This window comes from Anabrus simplex, chromosome 11 (assembly GCF_040414725.1).
Source record: "Anabrus simplex isolate iqAnaSimp1 chromosome 11, ASM4041472v1, whole genome shotgun sequence".
In the NCBI taxonomy this organism is placed as follows: domain Eukaryota; kingdom Metazoa; phylum Arthropoda; class Insecta; order Orthoptera; family Tettigoniidae; genus Anabrus; species Anabrus simplex.
In genome coordinates this window covers 74,556,527-74,579,025 of record NC_090275.1, presented here as the reverse complement: position 1 = coordinate 74,579,025, position 22,499 = coordinate 74,556,527, and the positions used below count along the sequence as shown (strand labels likewise).

The 22,499-nt window shown below is 37.7% G+C and overlaps 1 protein-coding gene across 1 annotated transcript in view; it reads left to right on the top strand.

The window, feature by feature from the left end:
- The window catches only part of LOC136883099 (zinc finger protein 60), a 63,201-nt gene that overhangs the window by 7,829 nt on the left and 32,873 nt on the right, over positions 1–22,499 (top strand). The window contains exon 2 of the mRNA XM_067155285.2: positions 6,687–6,765. Coding sequence (XP_067011386.2) covers positions 6,709–6,765 — 57 coding nt within the window. The 5' untranslated portion in view covers positions 6,687–6,708. The remainder of the gene's footprint in view (positions 1–6,686; positions 6,766–22,499) is intronic.

Sequence of the window (22,499 nt, the reverse complement as noted above, 5' to 3'; positions counted from 1 at the left end):
TTGTTGAGAAGTAACAAAAGTCCTGGCTGAAATGGTGCTTGTAGATCTTATATTGTAGGTTGTGATCATATAAATTGATTAGAAGGGATCCTGATCCAAGTCGGAACCTCAGGTGCCGTCTACCATCAACTTGGCACCTGAGGTTCCGACTTGGATCAGGATCCCTTCTAATCAATTTATATGATCACAACCTACAATATAAGATCTACAAGCACCATTTCAGCCAGGACTTTTGTTACTTCTCAACAAGATGATATACAACCACATGTCGACATGTATATTTGTTTAATAGGACTTGCTGATCATCTACATCAACAAGCAGTGACCCATTTAAATTGTTCATTTCTACTTATATTGATATTTTACATAATCATCTGCTCCTCAAGTCCAAGTTGTAGCCTCAGCTGAACTTTACCATATATTTTAAGTGGAACATCATTAACTAAATGTTTTATCAACTTTTAACTTGTCACACATGGCTATATGTCTCGAGTGTTAAAAATACCAAAATCTAGCCTACAAACATATTTACTACAACCTCAGCTGAACTGCATCACATATTTTAAGTGGAACACCATTTAACTAAATGTTTGAACACCTTTAACTTGTCAAACATAGCTATATGTCTTGAGTGCCAAAATTTCATAGATTTACACCTATAAACATACTCTGCTATAGCTATAATATAACAGCAGATTTTTAACACGTTATTTTAATTAAAAATTTTTATAAATGTACAACCTACAGGACATGATTTTTCTTAATCGTGATTTTTTACCTGGACATGTTCACACCTTTTTGTAGATAGATAATGTATAATTTTATATTCACTGTTATATCATACCTGAAATATTGTAAGGTTTAATGTCCTCGATTAATTGTTCTTGGCTGATGATGACAGGGACACTGTCGAAACCGGTCCCGAGTGTATAAAAATGTGAAGGTTTAACTGTAACGTAAAACTGTCACATAATATAATGTATTGAAAAGGTGGAACTTATTGTACTTTTCTTTGATGTGAAGCAAGCTTTGGCCGAGAAGAGATCCCTTACCCAGGCCAAGGCTCAAGATGTCGAAGAGACCCAGATGTTTCTACCAGGCCAACAAGTACTGCGATGTAACCACCCAGTCAGTAATAAGATTGGAGGGTTTCGCACAGGTCTCGCACCTAAGTGGGTTGGTCCCATCAAGGTGGATAAGCAGCTAGGCCATAGGGTCTACTCACTAAAGACCAACCCTCCTGTCAAGGTCCACACATCAGAGTTGCGGCAAGTCACCCAACCGCTGCGCATACAGAGTAAACCTGGTACTACCATGGGTCCACCTGGAGGAGAGGCTACTAATGACACAGCACAGTCTGTTCATGAGGAGAATGCATCGACTATCATCGAGAAAGAGGCTTTCAGCGAGGCAACCCTGATCTCTGACGCGGCATGATCCGGTCAAAAGGCGGAGAGCACATCCAGTAACGTCGAGGAAGAAAGAATATACAATCTACTACCAAGGCAAAGTTGACAAGTGTGGTAGACTGGGGGAACTGTTTCAAGTTATAGGGGGGATATCGACGCAAGTGTGATGAACTGATATAACTTAAAAACAATATTATTTAACCCACGAGTAAATAATGCCAATATCAAGCTCGAATAATAATAATAATAATAATAATAATAATAATAATAATTATTATTATTATTATTATTATTATTATTATTATTATTATTATTATTACGGAGATGCCCTTGGAGCAGAAGAGGTAAAAGAAGGTGCCGGGATGAATGGGTCTAGCTACAATGTCAAGAAAAGAATTTAAAACTTAAACTGAAGGTTATATTTTCTTAAATAAAATTTTCATACAAATGAAATGTCAGGTACACTGACAAATTCTAAGCAAGACAAGAAATCCAAAATTTAGTGACTGTTTAAAAAAAACTGGGCTTCAAGCCCCTCGCTTTACAGTTCTTGAGCTCCTAGCTCAAATTTACAAAAAGCAAAAATTTACTCAAGGGCAGAAATCCCTTAATACATGGAGCACTTGCTCCCAATTTACATCAAGCCTGCCAGAGGCATTTTTACAACACTTGAAAAGAGCTGACGTGCTCTCAGTTTTCCAAGCCTATTCAAGGCAATATCAGAAAATTACCATCACTCGCCACCAAGGTACAAGTTACGAAATTTGAAACGGGTATCTAGTACCCAACCTATTGGGCTGTTGCGGAAAAAAATCAGGTTAAGTAAATGGCCCGAAACACAAATTGAATGGAGGTGTGTACTTGCACTCCTAGAAATGAATTCTTAAAACCTAAAGGGCACTATTCTGATGAAATGGGGACTATTCCCAAACTATGGAGGTGACTCGTATAAGAATAAATTAAAACATTACAGAAAGGAAGATAACCCATTACAAAACGTAGTCACCTCAAACCCATATGAAGGGTAGCTCGAGAGGGTACATCACTCTCTATCCCTGATTTACAGTTAAAGATTTATGAAGTTTTTACATTAGCCGGCAGAAAGTTACATTTTTAGAAAAGTAGGTTACATAGTTAATGACCTTTCCCTCGGGTTAAACTGCGGAGCTAGCAAGAAAGTAAGATGTTAGGTGGCCATTACCTTGCTGAAGAATTGCTGCCTGATGAAAGAGGCGCCGCCTGCTTCCTGCTTGACACACACACTTAGATGACGATCAAATGGCCAAAAGGCGAGAAAAGCCGCAGTTTATAAACCCTCGGGGTAAATTCGAGATCATTCATGAATAATCAAGACATACCCAGAGAATTTTATTGGTTAAATTCCAAAGTGATACTCAGAATTGAAGAAGAAGCCTGTGATAGGCAGAAAATTAATTACAGAAATTAGGGATTGGCTAGATTCAAAACTGGTGGAAAGAAAAGATAAATATTGCCAACCCAAAAATAAATGAACATCAATCAATAAAAAAAAACTTATGAATACAAAACTTCTTTAAATCAAAAGTTCTTTCACTTCGCACCAGGGTGCACGATCATAGTTTTTTGGTAGTGTCATCTATAAGAGAAAGTCCAAACTTCTTGATGAATGTCAAAGAAAACAAGTAGAAATACAGTCAGTTCAGGAAACTTCACAATAACAAAATTATATCAGATTTTAGTGGTGACATCTTCAGAGTAAAGTTTTAAGTAGGTCTAGTTTCAAGTTCACGGTTTCTCCAGTAGAGGAGTTCTTTTAGGCGCTAGATTTAAATGCGCGGCTTTGTGGTGTACCTCCCGGTACAATTATTATTACTACTACTACTGCTACTACTACTCTTGCTTGTGAGGTATGGCTATGAAGTGTTTACATCCATTTAGTATTATTATTTACATAGTTAAGTTATATGTACGGATGATACAATCGTGTTGTTTGTGAGGTTATGTCATGAAACATGTGCTATATATATATAGGAGTTTAGTTAATGTAAGAACCTGTAATTAATAGTATATCATTTGTTATTACCTGTATATATGACGTGTAATCCACTACAGTATTATGCAACACATTGTAATATCCAGAATAACACTAGGTAAGATGAGAACTATATAGAACCTTCCTTCCATTTGTAACTATGTATTAAACACTCTAGAATTTACTAGAAGATATGCTGTGACATATCCTTCTAGAAGCCTGGCCAGACGACATATATAAGGAAGCGGTCTTGATGGTGGAGTTGAGTTGTTTTTGAGAACACGTGTTGTGTTTAGGCCGACATTCTAATGTAAGCAGTTGGCAGTCAACTGTTTCAAGGTTGCAGTCTCCATGTTCATGATAGGCAATTGTTAAAAATGGTGGTTTGTTGATTTGTGTGGTTAATGTATAACCTGTAAATAATTGCAAATAAAATCCGTGTACACGAGTGACAAAGTTTTGTGTGCGTCTTTGTGGCGATATCACATGTCGATGCACAGTTTTCAGCGGTGTAGTAGTGACTTTTGAACTCTGTTCAGGATGTGTGGTGTGTTACGAACATTCGGTGGCGAACGATTACTTTTATCAAATTACGGAATCCACATCTTAGAAAACATCAAAAACACTTATGACACTGTTCCTCAATGAATTAGACCTTTGTACAAATTAAATTATTCACACAATGCAGTTTTTAAGCTTATAAAAGCAATCACCATAAGAACCATCACTACTATCGGTTAGTTCATAACCATGATGGTTATCAGTTGTACAGTCATTCTCGCTGTTGACTGGCTTGCCATTTGAACTCGTATGGTAAAATTGTTATACTTTTTTACAAATTTTAATTTATTCTTCCACCTAAGGCTGCAATGAACAGCCGAAACTAGTACAATTCGATGATATTAACTATGTTTTGATTAGGTGGAAGAATAAATTAAAATTTGTAATAAAAGTAAATCATATCCATCAATACAGGTCTAGCACTGAAATTTATTGCATACACATGGTAAAAATGTGTCAGACATAAAAGGCTGGAAATGAGATTTTCTTTCATTTTTGTTGTGTATATTAGCTATTAATAAAAAACTAATATTTTAACGCTTTCTGTAGGTCGCACAAGTTAATTTCTGACAGAAGTATTTTGGCCATTGTGTTATTCTTGGCTCATTTAACATGTGTGCAAAACTTATGTAAGATCGGTGTGTGCCCTTCCCTTGTCAGACCGACTGACGACAAAAATTGAACTGATCCTACTTTTGACTATTTTATCTGTTATCTGAGATGAAAAAAAAACAACAAATTATGAGACAAAAATTGTAAATGCTCTGAAAGAATTATAATTTGTTGTATATACACATAGGCCAGATCAAAATGTAACTTCCGCTGTGATAGTAGGGAAGCTGTTAATGTGTGAGCGGTGGTGAGTAACAACATACGGGGCATAAGTAATGTATCTGATTGTCATGAACTGTGTTGCTCTTGAGGACACTTGTGTTGCATTAGCACTATCAGGCCCAGTGAGGAAAGTAGTGGCTAACTACCTTATTCCTCATTCCTTGCATACCATCGGTTTTTATGGTTTCCCAACAATCGCATCACTGTTGGTGTAATTTGAGAATCCAACCAACCTCTGGGCTTTTATTTATTGATCGTATGGCTTTTAGTGTTACGAGTGTCAGAGGACATCTTCGACTCAGCTGGTGGAGGTCTATCTGTTTGATTCCCATGGGTGACCTGCACATCTGAATGTGAGAGAAGGTGAAACCCAGCGTCGGCATGTAACTTACTCCTGTCGGATAACATCAACGGGTCTGCTCAGAGTTTTATGTCCCCGTCCGACGGACTAATCTCAATCAACAGTGTCATATGCCTTCACTCCATATGAGCACTGTCGAGAGGTTTGGAATTTAATCCAGGCTTTTGGCACACAATCTACTTTGCCAGCCAACAATCTTCTTCTTCCGCTTTTTCCACAGTTTTGGGGTCACAGGTGCGAATTGTGATGCACATGTGGATTTGACCCTGTTTTACGGCTGGATGCCCTTCCTGATGCCAACCCTGTGTGGAGGTATGTAATCACTATTGTGGTTTCTGTGGTGGTTGGTAACATTATATGTTGTCTGAATATGAAAAGGAGAGTGTTGGGACAAACAGAACCAGTCAGTCCCTAAGCCAGAAGGATTATTTAGACGCGATTAAAATCCCCGACCCAGCCGGGAATGGAACCCAGGACCTTCTGAACCGAGGGCCTCAACGCTGACCTTTCAGCCAAGCAGTCTGACTGCCAGCCAACATTCTGATGGTGAAAAATGGGTTTGACCAACGGGACTCAAACTGGCTGAACACGGTCCCAGACCGTATGGACTTGACACCTTAATGATCAAGGCCACCAGTTGTCATCTCTGGGCTGAAGACGTAACAAACAGGTACTATGAAAAATAGGTAAACTGCAGATCAGTGGTAATACAATATGTGTTAGCTCTCAGTGTACACAAGAACCTCGTTTATCCGGATTAAGTGGGACCGGAACTGATCCAGGTTATCAAAAATCTGGATAATCCGGGAAAAGTAAAAATCAAATACGGTACATGTTATATAATCTGTTAACATAAGTTGTACAGTAGTACCTTTTTTCAATTGTACAAAACAATATAAGAACACTTTTCTTACATTTACGATTCTGTTTTATGCACTAAATTAATGGGATTCTAAATAGGCCATCAGTTTGTCCAGCTGCATTGTTGCCTCTCCATGAGCCATTGTCTCTTCTGATGGAGCGCTGGTTTCATTTTCAAATTCACCATCAATGAATTAGTAGTGTGTTGTATTCAGAAGAGCGTGGGTTCGAATCCCACCTCGGCTGTCCTGGGAATGATTTTCTATGGTTTTCCATTCTCAATTCCAGGCGAATGCCGGGACGGTATCTTTGTTAGACCATGGCCGAATTACTATCCTTGGCAGAAATACTGTACAAATAAAAATAAATTTTTATTATTTTCGATCCAGATAAACCAGAGATCGGGATTAATGAGGGCCGGATAAACAAGGTTCTTGTGTACGTGCCTTCATTCTTGATTGAATGTTCTACACCAAGTTAGACCTCTCATCCACTTCATTTATGAATACTTCGTTTTTTATGTTAGTAGCCTAATGCTTTTACTAAATTTGAATGTACATCCTTATGTTTCTAATCTCATGTGCTTCATGATTTTGTGCTTAAGTGCAATGTGTATATTTCATTTTGTGCTTCTTATCTGTTTTTTCAGGTTGTAGTAATATTCAATAAATATGGAAGAAGCTACCTTCGTTAAACGTGAACCTGAAGATAAAGAAATACTTACAGTGGTGAGATAAAGAATATAAAACTATTTCTGACCATAGTTATAACAATACTACTATATCGTGTACACTGATAATCAATTATCAGTGTTCTCCCTAGGACCTTTCTAACGGGCGCACCGCCCTGCCATTTTTAGAGACCGCCCAGCTAATATAAACTAGATATGTGTTAATTTCATAATATTAATAGGTACATATTTGAGTCATTGTGTGCTCGAAATTAACATGTAAATACTGTAAAACTGTTAATTTAAATTATAAATAATTATTATTAGCATAATTGCATGAATTGCATCGGAGATCAAATGTTTAGCTTGACCACTACGTAGTCGCAAACGGGCGTCTGGATTAGCGTGGATTCGCACGCGAGCCCCCTATTCCACATGACGTCACAAACTCGTATGGCAGTCCACATGTCCACAGTGACCGAGTGGTAGGCCTAAGTCCGCTGTTACATGTTTTGGAAGGAGCAATAGAACACTAGAAGTTCAAAATACTCTGTTATGTCTTGTTCGTGATAATAACACTAAAATAGTTCAATTTTGCAGTTAATGTTTACCTGCCTGATATTTTTGTTAACGCCCTGAGGGGAACTAAGTGAAATTCTTTTCATATTGAAGTTTTACGGAGTATTCTCCACCCGACCACCCATTTGTGCCACCCGGCTGACAAAAATTTCTGGGGAGAACACTGAATTATGCTTGTTAATAATTGATAGAATGCAAAATATTTTTCTGAACAGTACCTCTAATAATGTATGGAAGGTATTCTTTTATAACAACTGCCATTTACTTTAAATTACAGGTGGTCATATTCGATTCTTCCTTTTTCTGTTATAATTTGAATTTTAGTTTTGTTAAGTCTTTTGTCATGTCTAAGTTTTTATTTACCTGTATAGTCTACCATTTTGTTCTTGTCTTATATTTCATATTTTATGTAAAATAAACTTGTATTTAGTGGCATCTAGTCCCAGGCTGGGTGGGCCATTAATTTCCTTGTGAAAATAACTTCAGTATAGTTACTATAAAGAAATACTTTCCTAAGAGAGGTATCTTTCAATATAAATGACTATGAATAATGATGTGGATACACTGTTATTTTTGCTTGATTGCACCAATAATACGTACAGCTAGAAGCTAGAAATTATTTTTCTGCAACCAACAGTGACCAACAACAGTCTGCAGTTACGGCTAATTGTATGAGGGTTGGAAGAATCGAGAGCTTGCATTGTGAGTGACACGTCTTTTTGTGTGCTCCTTTTGTTGTGCATGGGAACTGTTAATATTGCAGTATACTTTTGTATAGTTTGGGACAAAACATGACGACCTCAGTTCCTAGAAGCGAGCTGGAAGCCAGCAGTCAATCACACCCTGCACCCTGCTGAGTTAACGAGTTCTAAGTGATCCTTGTTTGTTTTGGAGAGGTTGCCAAACCACTTTCTTCCTCACTCTCTGTAGTATTTACCCTTTCTTCGTGTAGAGTGCAGTAGCCGATTTGGTAACTCTGGCGGCAGTAGAGGTAGTAAATCCTATAAGTCGCTAATAGACAGCGATCTGTCGCTGGAAAGTAATGATGTGAGGCGAAGTCGTCATGATTTGTCCCCAACTATACTAGTGTTTGCCATGTCAAAACGAAAAATTATTGGATCATTTCCAAACAAGATCTAATAGTTGGTGATGCTATGCATTGCCAGACCTCGACTGCTGGAGCCTATTCCACAAAAGTATGGTCTTGTACATTACAAGTAAATTCTCTAGTAACTAGTACAAATACCAGAGTTTCTGTTACACAAAAGAATTTTCTACAGTTGTGCTTTACTACTCCATACTTACAAATTACCAGTGAATTTTTATGGGTGTGTTCCACGAAAGTACTAGTATTTGTAACTTACTAGGGAATTGGGAAGTATTCTCTACCAGTGAAAGAACAATAATATATAAATGTACTAGTGCTATTTAAATATACTTATTTCAGATAAATTTTGATAAATATGTGGTCTAGCAGTAGTGATAGTGATGGTGATGAAAATGAAAACTACCGTCTGTATAGGGAAAGAATAAACTTCCAGTTTAACACTGTATTTGAATACAATGAATGTTTTAGGTTAAGCACAATACAAGTGGAAGAACGTTTGATAGATATTGGGCATAGGTTAAAACATTCTACGAACAGAAATAAATCTCCCTCTCTCCTTAACAACAGTTACTAACAACACTACATTGGCTAGGAAATGGTGGTCAGTACCATGGTATGGCAGATATGCATGGGATGGCAAAATCTTCGGTCTGTAGGTCAATACATTCTGTGGTAGCTGCAATAAATGATATAAAATTTCCTCAGATTGTTCGTTGGCCTGAAAATACTGAACAAACATGTTCCAAAAAGGACATTCCTGGAATCATTAATGAGCAGAATATCTCTTACATACGTCCAACTTTTCCCCTCAAAATCTCCATGAGCTTTTCCCAAGTCAAATATTTCCATCCAACCATCTTTCCTTCTTTCTATTTCCTTCAAAATGAATAACTTCATTTCTCTTGACACCATTTTAACAATTCACGCAAAGTTTGCAAATTCGTAACAGTTAAGTTTGGCAGCCGAATATCGTTATTAGTGGCATCTGATTCCTAACGACAGACCAAGGTATGTCAGACTATCGTGGAACATATACGAGGATCACAGAAGAACAGAATGAGTGATAATAACGGAGTAATTTCCTATCATCAAAGAAATAAATTGAAAAATAACATTGTAGCATTAAGAAATTCACAGAAATATTAGAGTTCTTTCAATCTTTGCTGCATAACTTCCCTTAAAATACGATATTACGATAAATGAAGCAAGCATAACCTAATTCAACGAATGGAACACGAAGATAAACAGCTAATTCATGCTATGATGTAGTATGTTTATTGATATATCATCACTCGTAAAACTTGTGTAACAATTCACTGGTAATATGCAAGAAACTTTCAATCTTTTGTGGAACAGAAATGTACAACTCAATACATTACAAAAACCCACACTAGTAACTTGTAATGTACAAGACCATACTTTTGTGGAATAGGTCCCTGCTCGCTCCATGGCGTGGCCTACTTATATAACCCAAGGCAGGCTCATGTGTACGGTGGTTAGCACCACTCTGGAGGGAGCGTCAGCTAGATTGTCCCGCGAGGAGTCAGAGCACCACGAAAGGGTAACAACCCTCTGAGCTGCACCTTTTATTAGTCTAATGTAGGAATACAGAATATAGGCATATGAATGAAGCACAGGACCCTGCCTGGTAAACAAAGTCCACCGGGCAACGTTACTATCAGTCTGGACCCTGATGTGGTCAAAACCCTCTGATACGAGGTCGTTGAGTGCATAGTATGCTCAGAGGATGGCGGCGGCGGTGGTCTTAGCTGGATGTATCTGTACACATTGTTGGAATCCATGGACCAGCGCGTGAAGTCCGTTAAGATGTCCAGATTTAAATTTATTTAAATGTAAGAATTTCATTTTTTGTCCGTATTGAACCTACAGTTTCGAATGTGTTGCATGTATTTCAGATTTTGCATTTATCGAGTCTAAACTCACGCTGTGCAATTTTGTCTCACCCTTCACAGCTGGTTTTGAATTGACACTTAGTGAATAAGTGATATCAACCCCTAACTGCCAAATTTCATCTCAACCTAAAATATTTTTAAAATGTTATGTGCATTTTGAGACGATATTGTTTGTTAAAATCTAACCTATATTTTGTACTACACTCGCGGCAGGCAACATTCAATGGAAGAGTGTCTGAGATAATTTGAATCTCCAATACCAATTTCATCTCGAACTTCCACGTGGCTTTGTTGCGGTTTATATGTTTTTTAAGTGATTATGTTTTTGAACCCTAACTCATGTTTATACAATTTTGACTCACCCTTCATGACCATTTTTTAAACTGACAATGTAATTCACTATTTCATGTCTCATTTAATCACACTGATTTAACATCTTGTATAATGTAAATGTCTACATGCTTACGCCTATGCCTATTTCCCACATTTTGGCTGAAGATGACGCCAAACAGCGTCGAAACTAGTTCCAAGTGTAAATATATGTTGTAAATAAACTTATAACATTTATTTGTATTGAAAAGGTGGACCCTTTTAAGATGTCCAGATCTCGGGCACCGTGGTGCGGGATGTGATTTAGTCCCAGGTGAGGAGCCTATGAACCCAGTAGAATTCCGCCATGAGGATATGCTTTGGTAGGTACAAGGGTCATCCCATATACCCATATTAGCCATGAAACATGCAGTGCAGAAAGGGATGCTAGGGCGTGAATGACTGAGCCACCGCTGGGTGGAGTGTTGGATGGTGATCTGGCTTAGAATGTCAGTGGTGATGCCTAGGTATGTCAAGATTGGGACTGGAACCTGCATGGACTTTTGAGTATTGAGGGTGATACCTAGGACTACGAGGAAATAGACGGAGATGTCATGGGCCATGGCTTCATCCAGGATAGCGGCATGCATGAGCCAAGTAATGAAAAGGGCGAAACATGTACCAATTCTTACTTTAATGAGGATTTAAGTCTAACTTTAACATATTGAGTTGTATTGAATAGGTGGAAAAGAAATAAATTTCTTACATTTATCATGGATGAGCCAGTCATCAAGATATGCAATCATGGATACGGGAAACTCCTGCTCCACAATCTCCTTGACTGCCAGGGCCCATTGCTGCATGATGGATGGCACAAGGCTAGACCCATAGGCAAGCAGGTCCAGCGATAGCGGTGCCCAGGGTAAAGGATACCGTAGGGGTGCCACGTCGTTGGGTGCGCTGGGATCTGATAAAAACCTGACTGTAGATCAAGTTTGATGGCTAAGTGATGGGCTGGAATAAAGGCCAGAGTTTGGGCAGGGCCTTTTAGAGAAAAGGTAGGGCAGATGACATAAGGTGTCCACTCACTGAGGTCACAGATGATCCTCGCTGCACCGGATTCCTCGGGTACCAAGAAGATGGAAGGACGAGGAACAGTGGCCTTCCTCGATGACCCATTGTGGAGCATGTTGTCAGTGGCCTGGTCCATGAGCTGTCCAGGCTGGGTGGCATGGAAGATGGTCCGCGTGTCCCTGGACCAGTGCAGGAGAACTCCATTGGCGATGATCTGGGTAGTGTGTTGTGTCCTCATAGGACGCGGGATGTGGAACTGGGACGGCAGGGGTTATGCGTTACCCTCCTCGGTGGCTGGAGCAGTGGCGGCTGGTGCGGCTGGTGCGGCTGGCATGGGATGACTCTTGGAAATGGTCGAGCGACATTTAACTATGAATAATCTTATATCGATGTGGCAAGAGGCTGTGCGGTTTGGGTCACATAGCTAAGAGCTTGCCTCCGGGAGATAATGGATTCGAACCCCACTGTCGGCAGCCCGGAATATAGTTTTCCATGGTTTCCCATTTTCACACCAGGTAAATGCTGGGACTGTACCTTAATTAAGGCCACGGTCACTTCCTTACACTCCTAACCCTCTCCAATTCCATCGTCGCCTAAGACCTATCTGTGTCGGTGCAACCTAAAGCAGATAAGTTATCAGTATGGTCTGTGTAGTGCAGTATGACGCTATTTATTCGCTGAACACATCACTTTTATCCATTTCTTCTCCTTCACTGTCAGATGCACATGAACAGCTGTGACTGTAAGGGTATTTTCAGGAGTACAGTCACCGCTCTTAAACTCTTTTGACAGTAAAAAATACTACCCCTATCTAAAGTATCAAAATTAGCAAGCATTTTAGAATCATTCTTGTATGTCTATAAGTAGTGGTGGTGATTATTGTTTCAAGTAGAAATTCAATATGAGAATCCTTCTCTTTCAATATTTACCATTGGAGAAAGGAAATGAGGTCCAACCATTTAAAGAATGCAGACATCAGCAAAAGCTCTGAGGGTTCATGATAGGTGTGAAAATGTAAATCTCTTAAGGCGCTGCATTCGTAAGTATTAAAAAATTAGGGTATGTTTTTCTCAACAAATTACTAAAACGGATAAATATGACAGAGCCAAAATATTGGAACTGTTGAGTGTTCTTGCCGTAACGTCATGCACTGATATATCAGCGCACAAAGGTAGATGGGTTAATAAATCCTTATAAGATTGTGCTGCTGGTAACAATTTTCAGATGTAATATAGTTGTTTTCCACTACTTCTGTAGACCTATTGAGTTCTGATATGAACTCTAGTCACTGACGACGAATTCTACCATCAGCCCATTTTGTCTTCTGGACTGCCTTGCTTCTTCATTCTACGACCACTCAGCCATTACTATTCAGCTGCTGCATTCTTCGAAGCCTCAGTGATGTTGCTACAATTATTCTACGATGTTCCTCCAGCTTCTAGTGTATTCTCCTATGCCTTGATGCTTGTGTGTCACGCCTCCTCTCCCCAATGACTGTTTATTCGGCCTCAAGCCAAGTACTCACCAGAGATGATTCTCTTGGCCTCTTGAAGAGAGAGCTGCTGCATTTCAGCACCTAACGTATTTGTTAGAGTGTTACTGTTTTGGTGTACATAAACTTTCTTCGGGAAGAAGCAATCGTGAGTAGAGCCATCTGTTTATGGTGAACATTTTTGCTTAATCTCGTCATTTAAACAAAGTTATTGTGGTATATTATTCACTATTTCGTTTATAATTTTGTTAAATTTTATGTGAATTTTTCAGCAATAAAAGGTAAAGCTAAAGAGTTGATAGCATATTTGCAGTTACATCATATTTTATGTTTATATGTGTACAGGAAACATGATAGTTAAGCTTCTGCTGAAAACACATGTACATCAAAGGATAGAGGTTTGGAAAAAAAAAAAAAGTTATCGAGCCACTTCAACAAGTAGGATCTAACCTACATACATAATTTGCACTTCAGTCTGTAAAAGACAGAGATAACATGAGTTTCATATTACTAGGAGTCAGAGCTGTTCTCTTGTTAGACATTATATTACAATACATTGAAAATGATCTCTCACTACCAACACTTCTGATTGGGATCCATAAAGCCTCCACTGTAGCTTCCACAATGGTACAAGATATTCTGATGTTGAAGTTCTTGTAGGATGGGAATTTGCTTTATGAGATGAGATACTTCATCATTTATTAAATCATCTTTCATAATACTTCTTGGATCGAAGAGTGACTCTACATAATTTCACAAATTCTTTGCAATTTTGCTTAGAGGTAAATAGTTTTGCGTTAGGAGCCAAATTTGTAAAATTTTGCAAAAATTTTGCACTTTGTGATAAACAGATATCTCTAATCATGAGGTATGAACGTTTTTAGAACAGTCAAACCTGCCCTAACGGACACCCTTATTCAGCAGACACCTCCCTATACGGACAATTTTCCTCGGAACCGATTTTATTTTACATAAGACAATCATTAAATTGGCCTCATTTAAGCGGACACCTTGAATTCCGGACAGCGGACATCGCCATTTGTCCCGTACACTTGATTTAAGCGGACACTTTACACGTTGCAGGCCAATTTATTACGCTGGACCACATGTCATCCTTTCTTTTAAAATCATTCTTCAGACATAAGGAAATCCCTTTTGAATGTTTGTACTAGTTCGAGTGCAAGGGGAGAGAAGGTACATCGGAATGCAGTTCTACCTAGTGGTGTATAGGCCTATTCCGAGAATTTTAATTGCCCAGAAATGCTGCCAGAGACTGTTGACTCACAAATTACCTGGGGATTTTCTTCCCTTCTTGCATCATTCTATTCATAATTCGGATTGTCGCTGATAAGGTCGAGCTCAGGTAGTCAACTTGAAAAGGAAAAGACAGTACAGGCGCCAATTATTGAGACAGAAATATCGTAGCATTTCAGTTGTCTGTTAAACATGAGTAACAAGGAATTACTTCACGAAGCTGAAATGTTTGTAAATGATGTCAAATCAGTTATAATAACTCTCTATAAAATACTAACACAGAAATGACATAGATAATAAACATAATGATATGTATGCTTATATTTAAGGTGTATTTTCTTTAACGTTAAAATGTTTGATTATTTTTTACAAACTTGCTCTAGCAGACACCTCTCGTAACGGACATTTTTCCTCGGAACCGATGGTGTCCACAGAAGGGAGGTTCGACTGTATCATTATTCCTACAGGGAGTTTGATTTCCCTTGTCTTGGAATCGAGTGCCTTACCTTTTATCTTGTAATGGAGTTTCATTTCGAACTAAGTGCTATACATTATGTCCCTGGATGGGCATGTTCATGAAATTATTCTGCTACTTTACCTAACTTTGTACCGAACTTCCAGTTTTATGGATGATTATCTGAATAAGATCCAGTATTTCAACACAGACGAACTTTGCTATTTCTCTTTTATCAACGTTATTTGTCCTTGGTGTTTTCTGAGTATCTTTCATAAGTTATATTTTTTTCTCATGTAAAAATTCATGGTTGGGAAGTCTGTATCACTACCTGAAATTGAAACTCAGTGAGCGTTGATTGCTCGCTAATTTTTTTTAACAAGTTGCTTTACGTCGCACTGACACAAATAGGTCTTATGGCGACAATGGGACAGGAAAGGGCTTGGAGTGGAAAGGAAGCATCTGTGGCCTTAATTAAGGTACAGCCCCAGCTTTTGCCTGGTGTGAAAATGGGAAACTACAAAAAACCATCTTCAGGGCTGCCGAAGTGGGATTCGAACCCACTATCTCCCGAATACTGGATATGTTTAACCTAGAGATTCTTGGTTATCGTTGTATCTCCTATTTTGAATTAAACTTTGTTAAGGTTATGTTGTTAAAATACTGCATGTTCATTTTGGAGCACAGTTCCTGTTATTGGTATTGGAAACTTCCCCAATCCGGTCTCTATGGAATTGTTTCTTTCTTCTTTATTTCCTTTTTTGTAAATGAGCATAAATTAAGATATTTTGGTATATCATAACTTATTTACTTTTTGTGTACCTTCCATTCTGGATCTCTATCTTTCCACACTTCCACTTCCTTTCTAGTTTTGGACTATATTTATTATGTAGGCCTTTAGATACTTTACCTGTAGGTAACTTTACATTATTTCGCTACCAAGTATATATAATTACCGTAGTGGATGTTCAAGCTTGGTTTCATTAACATTGCTAACTTGGTAGCAAGCTGTTGGAAAATTTGTTCTTTGATATTTATTATAATACGGTGGCTAGTAAGTTAGAACTGTGTCACCGTGCTCAATAGCTGCACTGAGATTTACAATATTAAAATTCTTCCACCGTTTTGATACTTTTTTTATTTGCCTTTTAGCAAATTTTTATTTGTCAACAGTACATGTTTCGTTCCTACTTAGGAACATCCTCAGCTGTTATTAAAGCTTAGGTGAATTGCTAAGATTTTAAACACGTTAACTTGCAGGTACATTGATTCTCTTAAAAACTACTAAAATACCAATTAAACTAAATTATATTAAAAACAATGTAGGGGTTAGTGTGTTAATGATATGAGAATGAATGATTACATAGTTAGTCAGCTTAAAAACTATGTCTATTCATTTGAATAGTTGTTTAAAAAAATTTTCATTGTGTTATATTAAAAATGTCTGTCTGTTTTCTGGTTAAAAAGTTATAAAAATGTTTGACTTCATGACACTGTTCAAATTGTTGAATGTTTTTTCTTTTGTTCCTTCCAGGTAAGTTGTTATATATTATGAGTTTGCTTAAAATGCCTTTGATTGAGTCTAATGTGGAACTTTGAAGCTGATTGCTGGTCAATTTTTGGGAAGGGAGCTTCATCTCAATTTCTTGCTAATGTTAGACTCCAATTCTACTGTGACCCTGGAGGGACGTTTGATGTTTTTGTGAAAGACTCATTCTTTAATTTTTTATTTACCTATGCATTGTTTTTGCATTTTATTTGGCTGATGATGACCCAGATTGGGGTCGAAACCAGTACCGCTTCCGCTTATAATTAAATAGAAATGTAACTCTACATTTCTTATTTATTTGTATTGAATAGGTTGAACTACGTTATTTGTTATTTCAATGTAATTGTAAAGCCACTAGCAAAAAAAATTCACATGCAACACACCCTGCCTCTCCCAAAACACAGTGCACGTGAGTTTGCGAGCTGAAATGGTTTGATTGCACTTCATTGTCTTGGGTAATGTTGAGTGTCACCATTCCATGGATTGCTGTTTTAATTCTGGCATAACATAAGCCACCCAAGTTTTGTCGCCGGTGGCAATTCAGCTTAGAAATGCGTCATCTTCATTACTGTACTGCTCAGTGAAATTCAGTGCACTGCCTACACGCTTGGTTTATGCACCTCTGTCAGCATACTCAGTAACCAGCGTGAGCACAACTTCTGATAATCTAAGTGTCCCGTCACGGTTTCATAAAGAACACTCCTTGAAATTTCAGACAGCTCATAACTTCGTAATGATGGAATCGTAAAGAGAGTATTTTCTCCAACCTTTGCATGAATTTTTTACACCAAGTCTGCAGTAATGACAGACGGTCACCCACTACGCTTCTTGTCGTGGATATTAGTACAGCCTTCTTTAAATGCTCTAACTCATTTTCACTATCCCTTCGCTCATAGTGTGTTCTCCATACACTTAATTATAGGCTCTGTGCGTTAGAAGGAGAAATGCACTGCCGTGCTGCGAGTAAGTTATTGCGTTGTACCGCGAACGCACAAACATCAGCTGTCATCTCACCACGTGTTGCCATGGCAGACTTGATAATAACAGTGGGATTTCAGAGTATTTTATCTGACAGGAATCGGCCCAGTTCTTTGAAGAAAGGCCGTCTACTTGCAGAAAGTGGACATGTAATAAATTTACTAGAAAAACAGTTTGCAGGAAATACCAACAGTGCAAGAACTGCTGATGTGATAAGAGAGACATCGGTTCGCCAGAAACCTTACCATGTCACGATAGAGGTAACGTACCTAATCATTTATGTACCAGTTGAAGTGATAGCTGGATTAATGATCATGTACACATAAGCAATGTTGACTTTAGAAAACTATGTTAGGCTTACTTCTAATAGGATATCATGTTCTCATAGGTTAGTGCTACTACAGAGACAATTAACTGTTCCTGTCAATGCCCTGCTGGACTGTCAGAGAAGTGCAAGCATATTTCAGCTGTTATTCATGCAGTGAACTCAGAAAGTGTAACTTTGCGAACCGATCAACCATGTGAATGGTCTCGACCTCGTATCTCAAACGCGGGGAGAGAGAAATATAACAAGGAAAAGAGGTTAGAAGAACTTTTTCCCACAAAAAGGCAGAGGCTTGATGTTAATGCAGCTGAAATTCCTGATTTAAAAACCCCATGTATACTTTCCAAAGTCTTAAATGAGGAGAAAAAATCAGAACCAGTAAAAGTTGCCAATGAATTGCTAGGATATTTAATAGCAGATGTCACAGTTACTGTTCAGAATAATGCATGTAAACATGTAATAACAACATTATTAATGAAACAGGAGACTACATCTGTAATTAATGTGTGTAGTGTCAACAATTCTGCACTAGCAAATCATTTTTATAACAATCATGTTGTAATTAATAAGACTCAAGCAACTGAAATTTGTGTAAAAACCTTACATCAATCGAAGTCTGACCTCTGGTTTTCAGAAAGAAAGAAAAGGATCTCTGCAAGTAGGGCACATTCAGTTGAAAGTAGGAGGAAAGATCACATGAAACTGGTAAATACACTTTTTAATCCTAAATGTCTTTATGGTAGGGGCCTTAAGAAATGCCAGATTTGGAAATAAATTAGAAAAACCTGCTCTTGCCAAATACACAAATTTATATGACAGAACAGTTGTTGAATGTGGTCTTGTAATTCATCTCACCCATCCTTGGTTATGTGCTAGTCCTGATGGTATAGTGATGGTGGATGGGAAGCCAGAAAGGGTACTAGAAATTAAATGCCCTATTTCATCCAAAGATAAACCAATTGTAGGTGATAATGATGAGATCAATGTACCTTATATTATAAGAAATTCACAAAGAAATTTGGAACTGAAACAAAATCATACATATTTCACTCAATGTCAGCTGTTGATGTACTGTTGTGGGCTTGATGTTTGTGACTTTTTCATTTATACAGAGAACCGTAGTTCCATTCGTTTAGAAATTCAAAGAAATGATCTGTTCTTGAAGGGCTGTATTGAAAAGTTTCAACAGTTTTATTTTACACATTATTTAAAGGAACTATCATCCAAATTTAATAATAAGCTTCAGAAATCAAGAGAGGTTGTACATTTGTCATAACACAACACATATGCACAATGTCATCAACACAACATAACAGTTCACTTCGCATTTTTCGAAGTATGTTATATACTTTCACTCTCTGAATGCAGCGTTCAACATGGATTCGCACACTAGCAATATTGTAAGTGTCATCTACTTCTTCAGGTGTCAAGTGACCTTCATGCATGAAGGGAGGCATGACTAAAATTGCCTTGCTGTCCTCCAATACAGTTTTTATGCCAGGGAAACCTTTATCAGCCATGATTTGATCTCCTGGTTCTATCAATTTCAAAATTTCAGTCATTTGTGATAAAACTGTCACTAACTCTACCACCATAACATTTGGAAATAAATGTCACCATACCACAAGGTGCAATTGCAATAAGGACCTTTGCAGTATATGTAGATTTATAATTAGAGTACATATACTCATGCTGGCTGATTTCAGGAGGCTGTTCTGTTTTAATTTCAGTGCAGTCTATAATAGCCCTACAATTTGGATAGTTATCTTTAAAAACAGAAGGCAGTGTAGCATTAACAGTATCCTTGCTAGGCCAGAAAACCCACTTTTTTGTTGCTTGTGCCAGTACAGGTAAAACCAATTGAAATATCCTAGAAATAGTACTACGGTGAATATTGAAAATAACAGCAAGGGCAGCAAATGGCAAGGCTAACTTCATTTTCATTAAGAATACCAAGAGTCTATTTTCTTTACTAATTTTGTGTGCAGTAATGTCTGGTAGTATGTTTAAAAATACATTAAAAATTTTTTTGTTTACACCAGTGAGAACATTTAATTCTGATTCAGCAGAAACTGAACTATAACCAAAAAATCCTCTTTCTTCATATGGGGAGTCAGGCCTAGACAGTTTACTAACATGTCTAGGTTTAGCATGCAATGTGTGAATGGCTGATATACTTGCTTGTGTGCTGACACTATTTCCATCCAAAATACAACTGAATTCAAAATTACTTTCTACACCACTATTTCTATTTGTCTGAGTTTGTGCATCAGCTTTAATGGTCACTAGAACAGGCTCACTATCTTGCAGATCTGATATATGAGATATTGAAATGACTAAATTTCTATTTACACTTCTCTCCTTCAATCTTACAAATCTGTTGAGAGATCCTGTACCTGTTAACTTTCTTCTGTAATATTGTGGAAAGATATTTTGCTATTCTGCTTTACGTCACACCGACACAGATAGGTCTTATGGCGGGAAAGATATTTGGTACATATGCTGGACTAGAAGGATGTTGAGATGAAGTGTTTGCTGCAGATTCTGTATGATTTTGAAGGTGTCCACAAAGTACTATCTGCCCTATAAAATGAATTGTGTACATGCGGTGATAAAGTTTGAGCAATCTGTAGGCCTAAATGGAATTATTATTCTGAACACATATTGTAAAATTTAAGTTTTATCTGTATTACACTTATTTGAATTTCTGTTGTAATGAATTCAAATTATTTTGTGACTATCTGGTTTCATAATATTACTTTGATGGGACTACTTAAAATACTGTAATGCTTCTTTATTTAATGTTTATATGTAATTACACATTTGTAAAATAGTTATGTAGGCTATTAAGATGGTGTTCCTATTTCTTGTCATGTAGGCCTATTTCTGTAAATATATTTATCCACTGACTTAGGAAAACTACAAAATTTCACACTTTGCTCAGTATTAAGGTATTTATTATTATTATCCTGGCTTTCATTAAGACTATTGTGTAATATATCTCTACAATTATGAAGTGTGTGCTTTAAAAATAAGGCGTATGGAGCTTACTTTTCAAGTATAGCATTAATATAATTATTTGGTTGTAGCTCTTAACCTAATTGTAAAATTCATTACTAAAATTATTTGGTTGTAGCTCATAACCTTTTTGTAAAATTTATGATTAATATAGGTTTTGTACAGTATAATTTAGTATTAATTAAAATATGTAAATCCCCAGTTACTTACTTCTTGCAATTTACTGCTAAGCTCCACTGTCTTTTCAAATCTATTTCGTGAGGTCGTGATGGAAAAGTATAAAATTTCACACTTTGTTCTATTGCAGTATCTATTATTACAGCCAACAACACAGCACATAGTATTTCCGGAACGTTTTGACATTTTAAAAATAGTAATGCCAAGATTACACTATAAAAGAATTGAATAAATACATGTAAACACACATACTCCAACTTCTTAAGATCAGCTGTTTATAAACATCAACCTCTGAGTAGTTCTCATAATATCCCCCCGCGGCAGCACAGTGCTATACACACGGAGCCTATAGTGTTGGATACTGAGTGTATGATTCAGAGCAGTGTATAGATTTATTAACTGTCCAAATGAATTGAACCGCAGCTACGGCGAGCTCACGGCACACAATTCAGCTGACTTGGAGCAGACAGTGCTGAGTGGCACACTTATGGATGAGTGTGATATAACATACACACTGTTCATTATCGGAACACTGGACATTGACAGGGAGCTGAACTTCTGCTGCGGGCTCACTGAAAGAATCGTTCACTATGATGAACTCTCATTCTCACCTCTTTTGAAAAACATACGCACTTGCATTTACTGTCCTCTTCTTACAGCGAGGTTTAAAATATTAGTTGGATTTATTTGTAGTGTTCAAAAAGGTAGTCAAAACATAATTCCAAAGTAGCTTGTAAGTAGGTAGCTATAGTAAGTGAGACAGAAGAAGATGCAAAGACACAACTCTACAACTTAAGCAATATAGCTGGAAGGGTAGGACTGAGGATCGCCTACAACAAGACAAAGACATTGAATACCACTGAGGATGGGACAACACCGGAAGGCACCGTGCAAAAGGTGGACAAATTCAAGTACCTAGGAGAATTTATAACAGGAAGGAATAGGAGCAATGAGGGAATAACAGAGAGGATAAAGAAGATGCGATCAGCCTTCTGTATGACCAGAGATATATACAATAAAAAGAATATATCTACAGACGCAAAGATTAGACATTACAAGGCAACGGTGAGAAATGCTGTATTATATGCTGCTGAGACAATAGCACTAGGAAGAAATGGTGCGGAACAACTAGAGAAAGAGGAGAGAAAAATATTGAGAAAAATACTAGGTCCTAAGAGAGGAGGTGAGAGATGGATGAGGAGACCCAGGGAAGAACTATACCAGAACATGAGGACAATCTCAGAAGAAATCAGACTGAAAAGAGCAAGGTTTGAGGGACATGTAATCAGGATGAATATGGATAGAATGACGAAAAGAGTATGGGAAACAACAGCGAGGACACGAGGAAAGACAGGAACCAAGTGGGTAGTTGAACTCCAGAAAGATTGGTCGGAATTGGGGATCAAGGTGGAAGAAAAGGAAAATTGGAGAAGCAAGTACATACCGACTAATATGCCAGAGATCAATGATAGGGATGGATACAGGAAAAGGATTGAGAGTCACCAGTGGAGTAGACAAGAGAAGAGGATACTGAATATCTCGGAAGAAGAGCGGGAGAGAAG